Source organism: Eptesicus fuscus, chromosome 13, assembly GCF_027574615.1.
Source record: "Eptesicus fuscus isolate TK198812 chromosome 13, DD_ASM_mEF_20220401, whole genome shotgun sequence".
NCBI classification, from domain to species: Eukaryota; Metazoa; Chordata; class Mammalia; order Chiroptera; family Vespertilionidae; genus Eptesicus; species Eptesicus fuscus.
Genome location: NC_072485.1, coordinates 23,259,886 through 23,274,223, shown reverse-complemented (window position 1 = coordinate 23,274,223; position 14,338 = coordinate 23,259,886). Strand labels below are relative to the sequence as shown.

General features: G+C 49.4%; 1 protein-coding gene across 2 annotated transcripts; it reads right to left on the bottom strand.

The window, feature by feature from the left end:
* Positions 1-608: 608 nt before the first annotated feature.
* On the bottom strand, positions 609-14,021 carry GPR83 (G protein-coupled receptor 83). Of its 2 annotated transcripts, XM_008149176.3 has the most exons (4): positions 13,638-14,021; positions 8,748-8,873; positions 6,248-6,381; positions 609-1,233 (listed from the first exon to the last, which is right to left on the bottom strand). In XM_008149176.3, exons 1-4 carry the CDS (start codon positions 14,019-14,021, stop codon positions 609-611), a joined length of 1,269 nt encoding a protein of 422 aa, XP_008147398.1. The 2 variants fall into 2 exon arrangements, with proteins under 2 accessions (XP_008147398.1, XP_054581265.1); XM_054725290.1 differs by lacking the exon at positions 8,748-8,873.
* Positions 14,022-14,338: the final 317 nt, after the last annotated feature.

The following is a 14,338-nucleotide window of genomic DNA, read 5'->3' as shown; positions in this document are numbered from 1 at the left end:
TTTTGTTGTTTTAAGAAACCAAATGGGTCCTTTCTTATCAAATATCAGGCCAGGCCACCACGGAATTGTGATCCATCCTGGTCCCATGACTTCAGAAAGCAAGGCAGCTATATGAAAACGTCCATGCCAACTCTGGTTCGCTAACCTTGCACTGTGCAATGAGCTTCTTCAAGCACAGCTCTGTGCATCTGGGTCAGCCACACCCAAATATGACTCAGGTGTCCTTAAGGATGCTTAGTGGCAGGGAGGGCGGTAAGACAGCTGCCTGACAGTCGGAGGCAGTTGACTGACTCAGCCTCCATCTGGGCTGAAGTTGTCTTGTTCTCTGGCTCAGGAACCAGGGTGATATTCCTCACAGCATTTCTTAGACAGAAATTCACAAACATATGTCTAGTTGGTAGGTGCCTTTTAGTCTTCACATCAAATGTGGCCAGGAAGCTAAGCAGTTTCCTAGGAACTCAAGAGACCTACAGCTTCTGCAGGAACTTGTTTCCAGCATGGTGAAGGTCATGTATGAGAGGACAGGCTCTTTTCCAGGCTCTGTCCTCAGGCCCTCTCCCAATCTCAGCTTAGACAGAGCCCTCCCCTCTGCCTCTTCCCACCCTCCTCTAACTCATCGCCACAATGGGCTCCACAGACAATAGGTCTGTCTTCCCAGACTGGAGCTGGGGGGAGGGCAGGAGGTTGTTGGCTAGTGTAGCCCTCCGCCCCTTGCCTTTCTCTGTCCAAGCCATCCTGAAGGAAGGGACTGGAGAGGGTGGCCTCTCCTCCTGAGGCTTGGGTGGCCTCTGGCACATGCTTAGTAATGCCTTCAGCTCCACCCTGAAGTTCTCGTTAAGCCAGCAGTAGATGAAGGGGTTGTAGCAGGTGCTGCTCATGGCAAACCAATGGAAGGCGAAGTAGAGGGCATTGTTGGTATGGATGACCTTGCTGGACAGGAGGAGGACGTAGCAGTTGAGGGGGAACCAGCAGAGGGCAAAGAGGACCACCACCAGCATCAGCATCTTGATGGTCTTCTTCTTCTTGCGCCGCAGGGCCAGGTACTGCTCCGTGGTCACGTCGCCGATTGTGTTGCCCAACCACAGCTTCTTGGCCACACGGGCATAGGCTACAGAGATGATGAGGAGGGGTAGGATATAAAGCAGGATGAAGGTGGCCAAGTCCAGGTACTTCCAGAAGAGGTCAGCTGGCTCAGGAAAGTCTGGCAGGCATAGGGAGCGAACAATGTCCTCACTGGGGGTAAGAGGAGAGACAGACAGAGACACAGAGAGACAGAGAGAAGGAAAGTGTGCAATTAGTCTGGAAAGGCCTCGGCCCGAGAAGCACTAGCCTGCTGGTACATCCATCTGTTATAGCACTTTTAATGCTCTAGCCTAATTATCTGATTACATTTCTGACTTTCCCACTAGGCTGGGAGTTCTATAAAGATAAGGAATATACCTGGATCTCTCTGTGTCCTCTTAACTTTGCATTTTTCCTAGCTCATAATAGAGACCCAATAAATATCTATTCAATGAATGAATGCAACACTGGTGTTCCTCATCTTAGACCTAACTCATCCTGGGAACACAGTGTATTCAGGAATTCTCCATTGTACTACCTATTGCCATTCCAGAAGGGAACTAAGGAATGGGCCAAAGCCATGATGGGTCTTAATACTATGAGTGGAAATCCCAGAGTCACATACTTATTTTCTATGTAATATACCCAGTCTTCTTCAAACTTTTTAGGGATATCCATGTGTATTGAAAAATCCAGAGCTACTGTGTTAAAGATGATGACCTGCTGAATAAGGAGGCATAAGCCACTCACACGGGGGCAGCAGACAGCTCTCTAGGTATCCAAGCTCCCACTTTGGGGAAGTGAAAACCATAGGGCCATTTTGAAGGCATTATTGCAATATAGTCACACAAAGGAAGTCAAGTCACAAGATTTATTGCTTACAAATCTCAGAACAGAGGTGCAATGAGCTGGAGAAAGGGCAGTCCTCCATCCCAAGTCATCAGTGAGCAGGAGACAGAGAGCAGAGTAGCAAGCATCTATTACTTATTATAAGGTGGCTGAGGCAGTGGTCACTAATTTTTTGCAGGCTCAACTCTGAGGGGTCATGTGAAAAGGTGCCCCGAATTTCTGGTCAAGATGGTGGCGTAGTTAAACACGGTACTTGCCTCCTCCCAAAACCACATCAAAAGTACAACTAAACTACAGAACAATCATCATTCAGAACTGCCTGAAAGCAAACTAAAAAGAACTCCCTACAACTACAAAATTAAAGAAGCCACATCAAGTCTGGAAGGAGGGGCAGAGGTGTGGAAGGGCTGGTCCCACACCCATGTGTGTCAGATAAAAATCAGGAGGGGTATCTGGGCTGAGGAGGTCCTCCTTGAGAAGCAAGGGGTCCCAGGCCCACACCAGGTCCCCCAGCTCAAGGTTCTAGTGCCAGGAAGAGAAGTACCCATAACTTCTGGCTATAAACACCAATGTGCATTGAGGAGGGAGACTGAGGCTACTGGAGTCCCACACAGTTCCTCTTAAGAAGCCTGTGCATGAACTTATTCAGACTCACTCCACCCAACTTTTGGGCCCACCCAAGCTGTTTCCAGGGCTTTATCATGGAATGGCCTGTCTTGGTTCAGGCTTCAGATTTTCCTAAAATCTGTCAAACAAGCAGCATCTGGCCTCAGCAAGTCCCATACCTCTCACTAAATGGCAGCAGCTTGGCCTTGCCTGGGCACCTCCAATCCCATCACAAGAAGCAGCCATCTGCAGATTGTTTTGTAGCTTATGCCTAGTGGCCTCGGGCAGAACACAGGCAGTGGCTGACCTTGGCCTGCACCTCCCAGGAGGCCCAGATCCAGCACACCCAGTAACAGCTTCAGACCACGTCAAAGCACCATCACCCAACCACTTTCACAAGTGACATACTCAAGGGGTAGACTCAGTGAATAGCAGAGCCCCGCTGAAGTAAGTCTTGCTCTATGTGGTGTGCCCCTGCACAGATGATCCTCCAAGGTGGTTGGAGGTCAGTGGTCACACCCAGTCCTTGCAGCTAATCAGCCTGAGTAATTCCCTCCCATTGACATGCCAACAGCAATCAAGACTCAATTACAACAGAAGGGTTACAGCCCATGGGGGGGCACTTCAAGTGCCCAGCTGGGGTGAGCAGAGAGGTTGTGCCACTGGACCCTACAGGACACCTACTACATTAGGCCATACTACCAAGCCTAGCAGACACAGCAGCTCAACCTAATGCATAGAAAGAAACACAGAGAGACGACCAAAATGAGGAGACAAAGAAACATGTCCCAAATGAAAGAGTGGAACAAAACTCCATTAGAAAAAGAACTAAACAAAATGGAGATAAGCAATCACTAGATGCAGAGTTCAAAACACTGGTTATAAGAATGCTCAACGAACTTAGTGAGAACCTTAGCAGCATAAATAAAGAACTAATCAGAATGCACTAACTGAAATAAAGAATAACATAAAGGGAATTGACAATAGAGTAAGGGAAACCAAGAATCAAAACATCAATTTGGAATATGAGGAAGCAAAAAAAACACCCAATCAGAACAGCAAAAAGAAAAAAAGAGTGAAAAAATAAAAAATTACGATAGTGTAAGGATCCCCTCAGACGGGGTGCTGAAAGGAGAAGAGACAGAGCAAGAAATTGAAAACCTATTTGAAAAAATAGTGACAGAAAACTTCCCTAACTTGGTGAAGGAAACAGATATATAAGTCCAGGAAGCACAGAGAGTCCCAAACAAGATGAACCCAAAGAGGCCCACATCAAGACACATCATAATTAAAATGCAAAAGGTTAAAGACAAAGAGAAAATCTTAAAAGCAGCAAGAGAAAAGCAGTTAGTTACCCATAAGGGAGCTCCCATAAGACTGTCAGTTGATTTCTCAAAAGAAACTTTGCAGACCAGAAAGGAATGGCAAGAAATATTCAAACTGATGAAAAGCAAGTATCTACAACCAAGATTACTCTATCCTGCAAAGCTATCATTTAGATTTGATGGGCATATAGAGCTTTCCAGACAAGAAAAAGCTAAATAAGTTCATTACCACCAAACCAGTATTAAATGAAATATTGAAGGGTCTTCTCAAAGAATAAGATTAAAAATATGAACAATAAAATGGCAATAACTATATATCTATCAACAATTGAATCTACAAACAAAATGAACAAGCAGAACAGAAAAAGACTCATAAATACAGAGAACTTTTTGTTGGTTGATAGATGGGAGAGGGGAAGGGAAGAGGGGGCAGGAAGAGGTTAACCAAAGAACTTATATGCATACTAGAGGCCTGGTGCACAAAATTCTTGCATGGGTAGGGTCCCTGGGCCTGGCCGGCAATCAGGGTGGATCAGAGCCTTCCCGCTGCCAGTCGGGGCCTTCCTTTGTTCTGCGCCACCCCCTGGTGGTCAGTGCACATCATAGTGAGTGATCGAACTCCCAGTCTCCCAGCGCACATCATAGTGAGTGATCGAACTCCCAGTCTCCTGGTCAAACTCCCAAGGGGACAATTTGAATATTAGGCTTTTATAGAGAGAGATATGCATAACCCATGAATGCAGACATTAGTGGGGTAAAGGCCTGGGGGATGAGGGGTGGAGGAGGTCGGTGGGGGGAAAAGGGGGACATCTGTAATACTTTCAACAATAAATTTTTTAAATAAAATATAAAAATAAATAAAAAGGTGCCCTGGGAAAAGCAAGGCAGGAACTTGTGGTGGGATTCTAAGCTCAGGTCCATATCTAAATGTCCAGACTCAGTGTGAGTAGGGTTGTCAGACTGTAAAATATCTAGGCAGCCACTCAAAATGGCTTATTTTCTCATCACACTTTGTGGCTTGTTGCTCTTGTTATATATGCCGGTGGTCATCACTAGTGAAAGAGAGAACTCTCTTTGCTTTTGTTAGAAGAAGTAAAAAACGAAACAAAAAACAGCCCTCCATGTGTGAAGGCAGATGGGGAGTCTGAGTGTTGGGGGTCTGGGCATGTGACTCACTCTAATATCCTAGCATTCGGGAGGGAGCCTTTTAAGTTGGTTGAAATCGGCCTTCAGAGTTTGCTCTCTTGACTCTGCTTATGTCACCGGAGTGTGACAGCACATGGGGCAGCACATGGCTACTCTAGGACATGCCAGCACTGCACCCCCTGGATCCTCTTTTTTTTTTTTTTTTTTTTTTACAGAGAGGAAGGGAAAGGGATAGAGAGTTAGAAACATCTATGAGAGAGAATCATCGATCAGCTGCCTCCTGCACACCCCCTATTGGGGATGTGCCCACAACCAAGGTACACGCCCTTGACTGGAATCGAACCTGGGACCCTTCAGTCCACAGGCCGATGCTCTATCCACTGAGCCAAACCGGTCAGGGCCTCCTGGATCCTCTTAGATCCCCTTTACCTGTCTAGAGTGCCAGACCCCCCCTAGCTCCTGCCTGCCCCCTAAGAAACAGCTGGCACCTGTGACCTTCCTAGGTGTCTAGGACTACCCAGGACTGCTGAAGACACTTCCTACAGCTCCATTAAGATCCAGATGTGGCTAGGAGTTTCTGTTTTTCCAAGGGAGGTCTAGAATAAGAAAGTCCAGCTCCAGTTGCCTCAAGGTTGGCAAACTCTGTTACCAGAAGTCCCTGTGGAGCAGGCTACAGCTTCCCCTCAAATCTCACCCTTCCTCAAGCTCTCCCATTTGCTACCCTGCCTAACGGGGTCTGTTTCTGAGGAACCTCATGTTAAACAATTATGAACTGACAAAAATCACTCCAAGCCCATTCATTCATTCACTCATTCAGTAAATAGCTATTGAGTGCTTTGAAAGGAATTCTCATTCCGTGAGAGCATATGGCAAAGAAACCTGAATGGGTTTGTAGGTTGTGCAAGAGAATTTAAACAACACCGTTTAAACAAGGCCTGGGTGACTTAAAGCTCAGTCTCTGAGAGTACATGCTCCCAGGGACAGAAGGCAATCAATATTGCCTTGGCCTTGTAAACTGGACAGAGAATAAGGAGGAAGCTGAAGGAAAGATGAGAAATAGCAAAAATAAATAGATAGATAGATAGATAGATAGATTTTTTAAAAATGCAGAGGATAGGCACAGGTCTGGAAGCAACCGGATGATAGAGAGGCAGAGAGCATGGCTCTGGCTCCCTCTGGGTGGCCGATACTGGTACTGGTAATTCCCCTATGTCAAAGTCCTCTGAGTCCCCAGGCTGCTCCTTACTGGTTAATCTCACCTGTACTTGAAGGTAAATAATTTCTGGCAGATAGCATGTGGGAGTGAAAAGAAGGTAGCCATGGTCCAGATGACTGCGATGTAGATGATACCTTTTGTGATGGAGATCCGGGGTTTCAATGGATGCATAATGACCTGGAAAACAAGCAAACTGCATCACTGGCTGAAGAAGTTTAGAAACAAATGAGAAATCCAGATGACAAGGCTCACTAGTCACAATAAAGCTCACAGGTCCTATTTATAAAGTAAAGCACCCACTGATTCATTACTGAGCCCCTGAGCTACACCAACCCACAGCCCACCTCCAGGGGTAGGAAGAGGGTGTCACCTGGACTCAGAGTGTCCAGGCAGTAATGAAAGTCTTCTGTGGCAGGACCAGGGTGCAGTGAGAAGATGGGGAGGGTGAGAGACGGGTCTGCATTCAGGACACCCACAGGCCCACAGCAAGGCTGGCAGAGGAACAAGCCAGGCCAGCCTCCACCTCAGGTTCTGACCTCATCGCCCCATGATTCCAAGCCCCTTGGGCTACCAAGGGCTCTGAGGGTGACAGTTGTGGAGAGGAGACTCCCACCACCTATCATGCGAAGCTGTACTGACATTGATTTGGGGGTTCATAGCACTGTTTACAGAAGTCATTACTAAATGTCTTTCTCAGGCCTATAATAAAGCCAGTATTATAGGCTTCAGGCTGAAAAGCATCTTGAAATTGCTACTGTATGCCAACTGGTTCTCCTAAAAGGTTTAAATAAACTCTTAGGTACTTAGCAGCATCCTCATTTTAAGATTAGAATCATTATGTCTTGAAAAAGGCAGTTTGGGGTAAGTGAGTCCAGGATCAAGGGGATAAGTCATGAAGAGCTGCCACCACCTCAGGAACCCATCCTAAGATACGCTGGACATTCTGGCTGGGTCCTCCCAAATTTTTCTCCCAACGTTTTCAAGGTTTTATAGGAGACAGTGACTAGGCTTTAGAAGCGGCCCAGCACATCTCCACTCTGGACTTGGCCACCTTTGCCCCTCACACTCCGTTGTTCGGGTTGCTGAAGGGACTGAAAGCCTAGGCCAGATGCCCCAGACACTGCTCAAAGACTCCGCTGGCTTTGGGACAGGGCCCCCTGTCTGGGTATATGTCACAGCAATGTGGTCAATGTGGGCAAGACTCCCACCCTGTTCCTCAGACCCACCTATACCCAAGGGGCAACTCTCAGTTAGCTGTGTTAAATGGGATAAGCATAGCCCAGGCAAAGGGAATCCAGAGTCCTTCTTGTTGAATTAGGGGAGAAGGTAAAGAAAAGGCAGGAAACATTTGTGTGCAACCTTTTCACGCTTTGCACCAAAGCATCTGCAACATAAATGTCAAAATGATGGCATCGCAGGGATAAAGAGATCTCAAAGTCTGCCAAGTCCAATTCCCTATCAGATGCATGAATCTCCTCTGAACATCCCTATCAGACTTTCCTTAAATATGGCTGGTACATGACACTCATACTTCCCCAGGCAGCTGTGTGCATCTTCGAACACTTCCATTAGCCACTTCTTCATCATATTAAGCTGAATCTTTGCATCTGCATCTTGAAGGCTCCCGTCTCTTAGTCCTATGGCACCTCTTGGAGCTATTCAGCATAAATTCTACCTCTCTTTGTCCTGGTGGCCCTATGACAGTGGTTGGCAAACTGCGGCTCGCAAGCCACATGCGGCTCGCGAGCCGTGGTTTGCCGTTTCGTTGACTGAGTTTGCCGACCACTGCCCTATGACATTGGCCTTGCAGGTGGCCTTGAGTCTTCTAGAGCAGGGTGGATGATGATCAGAGAATGGGCTTGGAGCCAGAAAGACTTCAATCTAATCCTAGCTTCATTTTTCGCCAGGCATGTGATCTTGGAAAAGTTATGTAAGCACTTTCTGAGCACATTCCTTGATTCAGCAAAGACCCAAGTATACAACATGAGTTCTCTGAGTTAGTGTAAGATGCCTGCCATGGAACCATCCTCCCCCAGGATGGACACCCAGATCCTCTTCAGTTCCCTTCACCACATCCACCCATGTGTGTCTGCTGAAGCAGGGCAGCGAACAGGACCTTCCTGTCCCACCCCAATGCCTGCTCTGGCCACCTGGACACCCTAGTTTGTTTTCCTCGTCAACAGCTTGGGCAAGCGAATGTCCATCTCCCAGCCAGGAGCCTTATCTCTGACCTATAATTATTTGTCACTCTCTTTCCATCTGTGATTTCCCAGGTTTGCTTTTCTACCTATAAAGCAAATTCATTAATTTCTGAGACACAAAACACTAGCAATGAGTCTTCACTGGAACAACAGATGGGGAAGAACTTTCCGCAGCACCTAGTACAAAGGGATTAATCTACCTAATCTAAGCGTTCATATTACTCAGTAAGACAAATGCATTCATTGAAAAATGGGCTCAAGTACTGTTTAAGGGTCTCACGTCCCCTCTGGAAAACAAAGGCAGAGAGGGGAGGTCAGGGTGCTGGGGGCAGGTGCCCTCACCTGGTGGCGGTTCACGGCAATGGCTGTCAGCGTCAGGACAGAGACGTGCAGGGAGCAGTACTGGGCGAAGCGGCTGACGTGGCACATGCCTTTCCCGAACACCCATGTGCTGTTCACGAAGCGGACCTGGAGACAAGCCCGAAGAGGTCAGGAGACAGATAGGCCTTGACCCTGACACCCCCCACCCTGGCCCTGTGATCTCTAAGGAGCATCCCCTGGAAGGCCTCTTCCTGCTCCTCCGCCTTCCACGCTTCACAGCAGAACTGTGGGTCACACGTGATTTTCTCTAGTGTGACTCACTGCCGATCATTCAGTTAAACAGCCTCTGATCATGCTGCTGGGGCCAGGCCCTGTTAGGTGTCAGCAGAGTATAGGAAGGACATGACCTTTGGGCTTCAGTTCCAAGGTCATGGCCCTGCTGAAGTCTGCTATTATCTTGCACCTGGATCAGTACAGCCTCATCCCAGCTTTCCTTGTCCTCCAGTCTTATCCCCTTGTGACGCAGCCTTCCCGCCTCTGCTAGTTTCTGGTTGTGTGACCTTGAGCAAGGTATGGAATCTCTGAACCTCAGTTTGCTCATTTGTAAAAAAAAAATAAAGGCTTAAAAATCTCTACTTTGCAGACTTATGTAAGGATTAAGTGTTTTAAAAATTTACAAAGGGTGTGACACAATGTCTAGCACATTGCTAGAAATACATTATTAGAAATGAATAATAGCTATTTTTACAATAATAATAAAATTAATTCCTGGCCCATCTGAGTTCAGAATAATAAGGAAGACACAACTGAAAAGTCACAACATCGTGTGTGGGCTGTGCTCTCCAATGTTGGCTAAGCAGGCCTTGCAATCCATCATTTGGGAAGGAGAGCCAGGGACCTGAAGAGGTGTGGGCAGGGGCAGGGAGGGATGTGGGGAGAAAGGGAAGAAGAGAAGCTTCCAGGGCAATGGAGTCTTTAGGAGCCGGCCTAGGCCCCATCCCACACCATCCAGTCAGTGCTGGAGCAACTCCTGTGAGTACTGTCCCATGCCCGAGAGAGGTCAAGCATTGATTCTGATAAAGGAGCCTCCAGCCTGGGCAAAGAGGGACTCAGGAACCTCAGATGAAAAACAGAAAGTTTTTAACACCCTGCAGAAGGCTCAAGCAAAGGGCACTGGGGCCACCAGGCAGGGTAGGAGTGGGGGAAATAGAGCAGGTCAGCCCAACAGAAAGAATAGTGTGTAGTGGTTTACAGCAGGGTATTTGCCACTTACAGCTGTCACCTTAGGCAATGCACTTAGGTCCTATGAGTCTCACTTTCATCATCGATAAAATGGGGCTAACCCTTTTCACATGGTTGCTATGAAAGCCAAACAAGAGATACTACATATAAAGTGGGTACAACAGCGCTTAGTCCATAGCAAGTACTTAACACTGCTGTCATTATTATGACACTAGAGGTCCAGTGCACGAATTCGTGCATGGGGGGGGTGTCCCTCAGCCTGGCCAGCGATCAGGGCCTATCGGGGCTGGCCAGCCGGGGGGAGGGGACATGGGAGGTTGGCTATAGGAGCGCACTGACCACCAAGGGGAAGCTCCTGCATTGAGCGTCTGCCCCCTGGTGGTCAGTGAGCATCATAGCTACTGGCCGGTCATCCAGTCATCTGGTTGTAATGGTCGCTTAGGCTTTTATATATATATATATATATGACATTTGAGATGAACTTTAAATAATAGGTAGGGCCAGCATCAATCTATGAACTGAGGGTTCGATTCCCGGTCAGGGCACATGCTAGGGTTGTGGGCTTGTGGGGCGTACAGGAGGCAGACAATCAATAATTCTCTTATCATTGATGTTTCTAATCTCTCTCCCTCTCCCTTCTTCTCTGAAATCAATGTGTGTGTGTGTGTGTGTGTACATATATATATATTTTTTTTTCTCTCTTTTAAAGGAACAGGTAGAATTTGCACATGTGGAGATAAGAACAAAGAATCTGGCACTGGATTAGAAATCTCAGGACCTGTTTGGGGAATAAGGAATGGAATAGTATTGGCTGGAGAGTGTGGAAGAGTCATGAGGAACAAGTCTGGCCAGATCACAAAGCTGGGCCAGCAGATCATGAACTTGACTATCTTTGGAATGGGCAGGGAGAAGCGACATGAGGCCTTAAAAAGTCCAATAACATTACAAAGCTAGAAATCTTTAGCTAGGCCTACGTCTCACCTGCCATATTCAATGCATTGCTAAAGCCAACCAGTGCTACCTCTAAAGAGTTTTCAATCCATTTCCTCCTCTTCAGTCCAAAGACTATGGCTCTAGTGCTGTCCCGCATCATCTCTCACCTGCACTATTACGGCCTCCTGACAGCTTTCCTTGTCCTCCGGTCTTGACCCCTGGTACCTCAACCGTCATGCTGCTGATAGTATTTTTCTTAAACCATACTGTTACCTTCCTGCTTAGAATCATCATGGCCCTGAGGACAGTGCCAGATGCCTTATCCAGGCCCATTAACAGCCCGGGCCCAGCCTTCCTTTCTGGCCCTGCTTCTCTCCTGCCCCGCTGGCTCCTTCCCTGGGCTTCCTGCCTCCGCTGCTCCAGCTACACTGAGCCACACAATGGTCCCTCAACACAACATGAACTTTGATGCCTCTTGTCTTTGTTCCTCCAGGTCCCTCTGACCGCACTGAGCATTCATCCTGACCTGGGAAATTCCAACACATTCTGGCCCCTTTGAAATGTCATGTTCTTTGTAAGATATCCTTGGACCTTCTCATGGGACTCTGGCAGGTCAGAATGAATGACTCCCTCCTCAGGGCTCCACCATACCCTGTATCTCTACCATGGGAACGTAAGTGATGGTTCTCCCAATGACCAGAGCTACACTTGATGCTGATATCGGATGCAAAGAGGATAGAAAGAGAGACCGCAGAAGAAGGCAATTGTCAGCAACCAGCCTGCAGACAGGACATCTTACCCAGTGGAGGAGCCTGGCTGAAGACTTAGAAGACCCTCCCTTTACCTTTTCACTCTCCCTGGTTGCCAGCACCTTGGACGCTGTGACAGGAGTTTGGACTGGGACAGGTACATGGGTCAGGTTGAAGGCACACTGCTTTAAATCAACCTGGAAGTGGTGCTGGGTTCTCATGACCTTGTGATCTCCTCTCTCACAGGACATCCTCCAGGGCAGGGGTTGCCAGCTATAGGCTGCAGCCTGGCCTGGGTTCTGTGGCCTCCCTCCCCACCCACCTCATGTCTGTTGCAGATCTCGCCATGCATTCTACTCTGGGCAGCAGCACAAAGCCGTGCCCTGGGACCCTCCAGTTCCCATCCTGGGTGGCCCAGCCTAAGCCCAACATTGCAGATTGTCAGGTCAGAAACCAAGGGGGGAGTCAAGGGAGACAGAGATGCACTCTCTTGTGCTTCAAGGCAGCAGAGGGGAGTATGGTGGGAGGGGGCAGGGGTATTTGTTAGCCCCCTTGTCCTTGGTTAGTGCCTTCCATAAGCTGGAAGGAGAACAGGAAAAGCCCACGGTTTGGAGTAGTGTAGCCTAACATGGCCCAAGAGTGCCCCCTTTTCCCCACTCCTGGGTGGGTGGCTTAGTGGACAGACCTCTGGGCTTTCATCGGGGAAGGAATTCTCATCTTGGCTCTGCCATTTACTAGCGAAGTGACCTTGGACAGGGGATTGAATATCTCAGTGCCTTCGTTTCCTCATCTGTAAAACGTGAGTAATGTTCTCATAAGTGAGGACAAAGAATGTAGTTTTAATGTTGACAAAGAGAAACAACGAGATACAGAGAGATATGAACAGACACTGCTTTGGTAACAGCTCAGTTTCTACAATTTGTTATTCTACAAGTTAGGGGGAAATGTTAACTGGTGCTACAAAAACGTAAGATGTAGCTGTCATTAGGATCGCTCAGTCAAAGCCCTCCTAGTCTTAAATCTTCTGTGAGCACCAGACTCCCAAGTCCCAGAGGGACAGAAACGACGCCACTAACACGGAGCAGCCAAGGCTTGGGGAGGAGGCTCACCTGCCTCCGTGCAGATGCCCCAGCCTGCCCCAGCCCTGGGCCCAATCTCTTCCCCAACACAGACTTCATGCGCTGCCTCACTGTCAAAGCACAGGAGGGAAATGCAATTTAAATAGTGATCTAGGTAAAGGTGCACTGAAGGTTCCATTAACAATGAGCAATTGTTTGACATTTCCCCTGTGGCACAACGCAGTATCCCAAGAGGGGTGTATTTAATCGGCTTCACTTTGGGGGGGCGGAGGGGGGGAGTGAGGGGTAGGGATGGTGGTGGTGGTGGGTAGTAGTAGGGGTGGGAGGGTAACGGAACAATCTTTGCTCCTATTTCAAGGGACTTTGATTTACTGCTCAATTATCAAACACGCTCATGCTCAGTGACATTACAATTAAATAGAAGACGCTCATTCATTCAAAACTGACTGCAAGACACTAAAATCATTATCCCAAGACCACCACCATCCGCAGAAGCTCTGGGTTAGAAGGTGTGGGGGGGTGGGGGGGAGAACACAGCCCAACCAGAAGAGTCGGAGAGAAAGGTAAAGGGGGGGGGGGGGGGTTGCAAACAGGAGCACAGAAAGAGTCACAACGAGGAGAAATGATGAAGACTCAGAGAGACGGTCAAAGAGAGACAGAAGGCTTCAAGGGAGACACAGACAGAAAGACAGGGACTGACGAAAAGACGAAGAGGTGGGAAAACAGGAGAGGCGAGAAATTAGAGAGAAAAGAGACGAAGAGATGAAGACGGGAAGGCAGGCGGGAGAGGGAGGGAAGGTGGAGGAGGGAAGGAGGGAGAGAGAGAAAGGAGGAGAGACACAGTGGGGGTGGCGGGGGGGCCAGAGGACGGGGAGGAGAGGACCCGGCGGGCGGCCCGGCGGCCTTACCAAGGTGAAGGGCGTGTTCAGGAGCGTGATCATTAGGTCGGCGACGGCCAGGTTGACGATGAAGAGGCTGGTGGCCGAGTGCATCCGCTGGTTCTTGAAGATGACATGACAGACCAGGACGTTGCCGAAGAGCGAGAAGACGATGATGAAGGAGTAAGCCGCGATGAGCAGCGCTTTCACCGTGGGGTTCTGGGACTCGGCCCCGTAGCGCCGCCCGCCCACAAAGTTTTGCCAGTCGGAGAAGGTGTAGTTGTTCCAGAAGAAGTGCGAGGTGTTGGGCGCGGCCAGGGTCGCCGCCAGGCCCGCCCCGTCCTCCGGGCCTCCGGGGCGCTCCGTGGCTCCCGCCAAGGGGAGGAGCAGGAGCAGCGCCCAGTGCGGGACCATCTCGCTGGAGCCCCCGCGCCCGGGGACCGCGCCGTCCGGGTGTCCCCGCGGGGCTGCTGGCAGGCGGGGCGCGGGGAGGCGCGCGCGGGGCGGACCGGGGAGGGACCCCTGAGGCTCTCCGTGCCCGGGGGGGCGCCCGCTCGCCCTGACCTCCAGCCCTCGATCCGCGCGCGCGCGCGGAGCTGGAGCCGCACTTTTATGTCCCCGCGCCCCGGGCTGCGCCCCGGCGCCGCCGCCGATTGGGCAGCGCGGCGCGTCTGGCGGCGGCGGCGGGGACGCGCTCCGGCTCCGGCAGCTCCGCGGCGGCTCCCCCGCCC

Excerpts from the sequence above, each read along its gene's own strand:
- GPR83 (XM_008149176.3), bottom strand. The coding sequence starts at position 14,021 with ATGGTCCCGCACTGGGCGCTGCTCCTGCTCCTCCCCTTGGCGGGAGCC. Across the intron at positions 8,874-13,637 it reads TGAACACGCCCTTCACCTTG|GTCCGCTTCGTGAACAGCAC; the intron begins GTAAGGCCGCCG and ends GCTTGTCTCCAG. Across the intron at positions 1,234-6,247 it reads TTATTTACCTTCAAGTACAG|TGAGGACATTGTTCGCTCCC; the intron begins GTGAGATTAACC and ends TCTTACCCCCAG.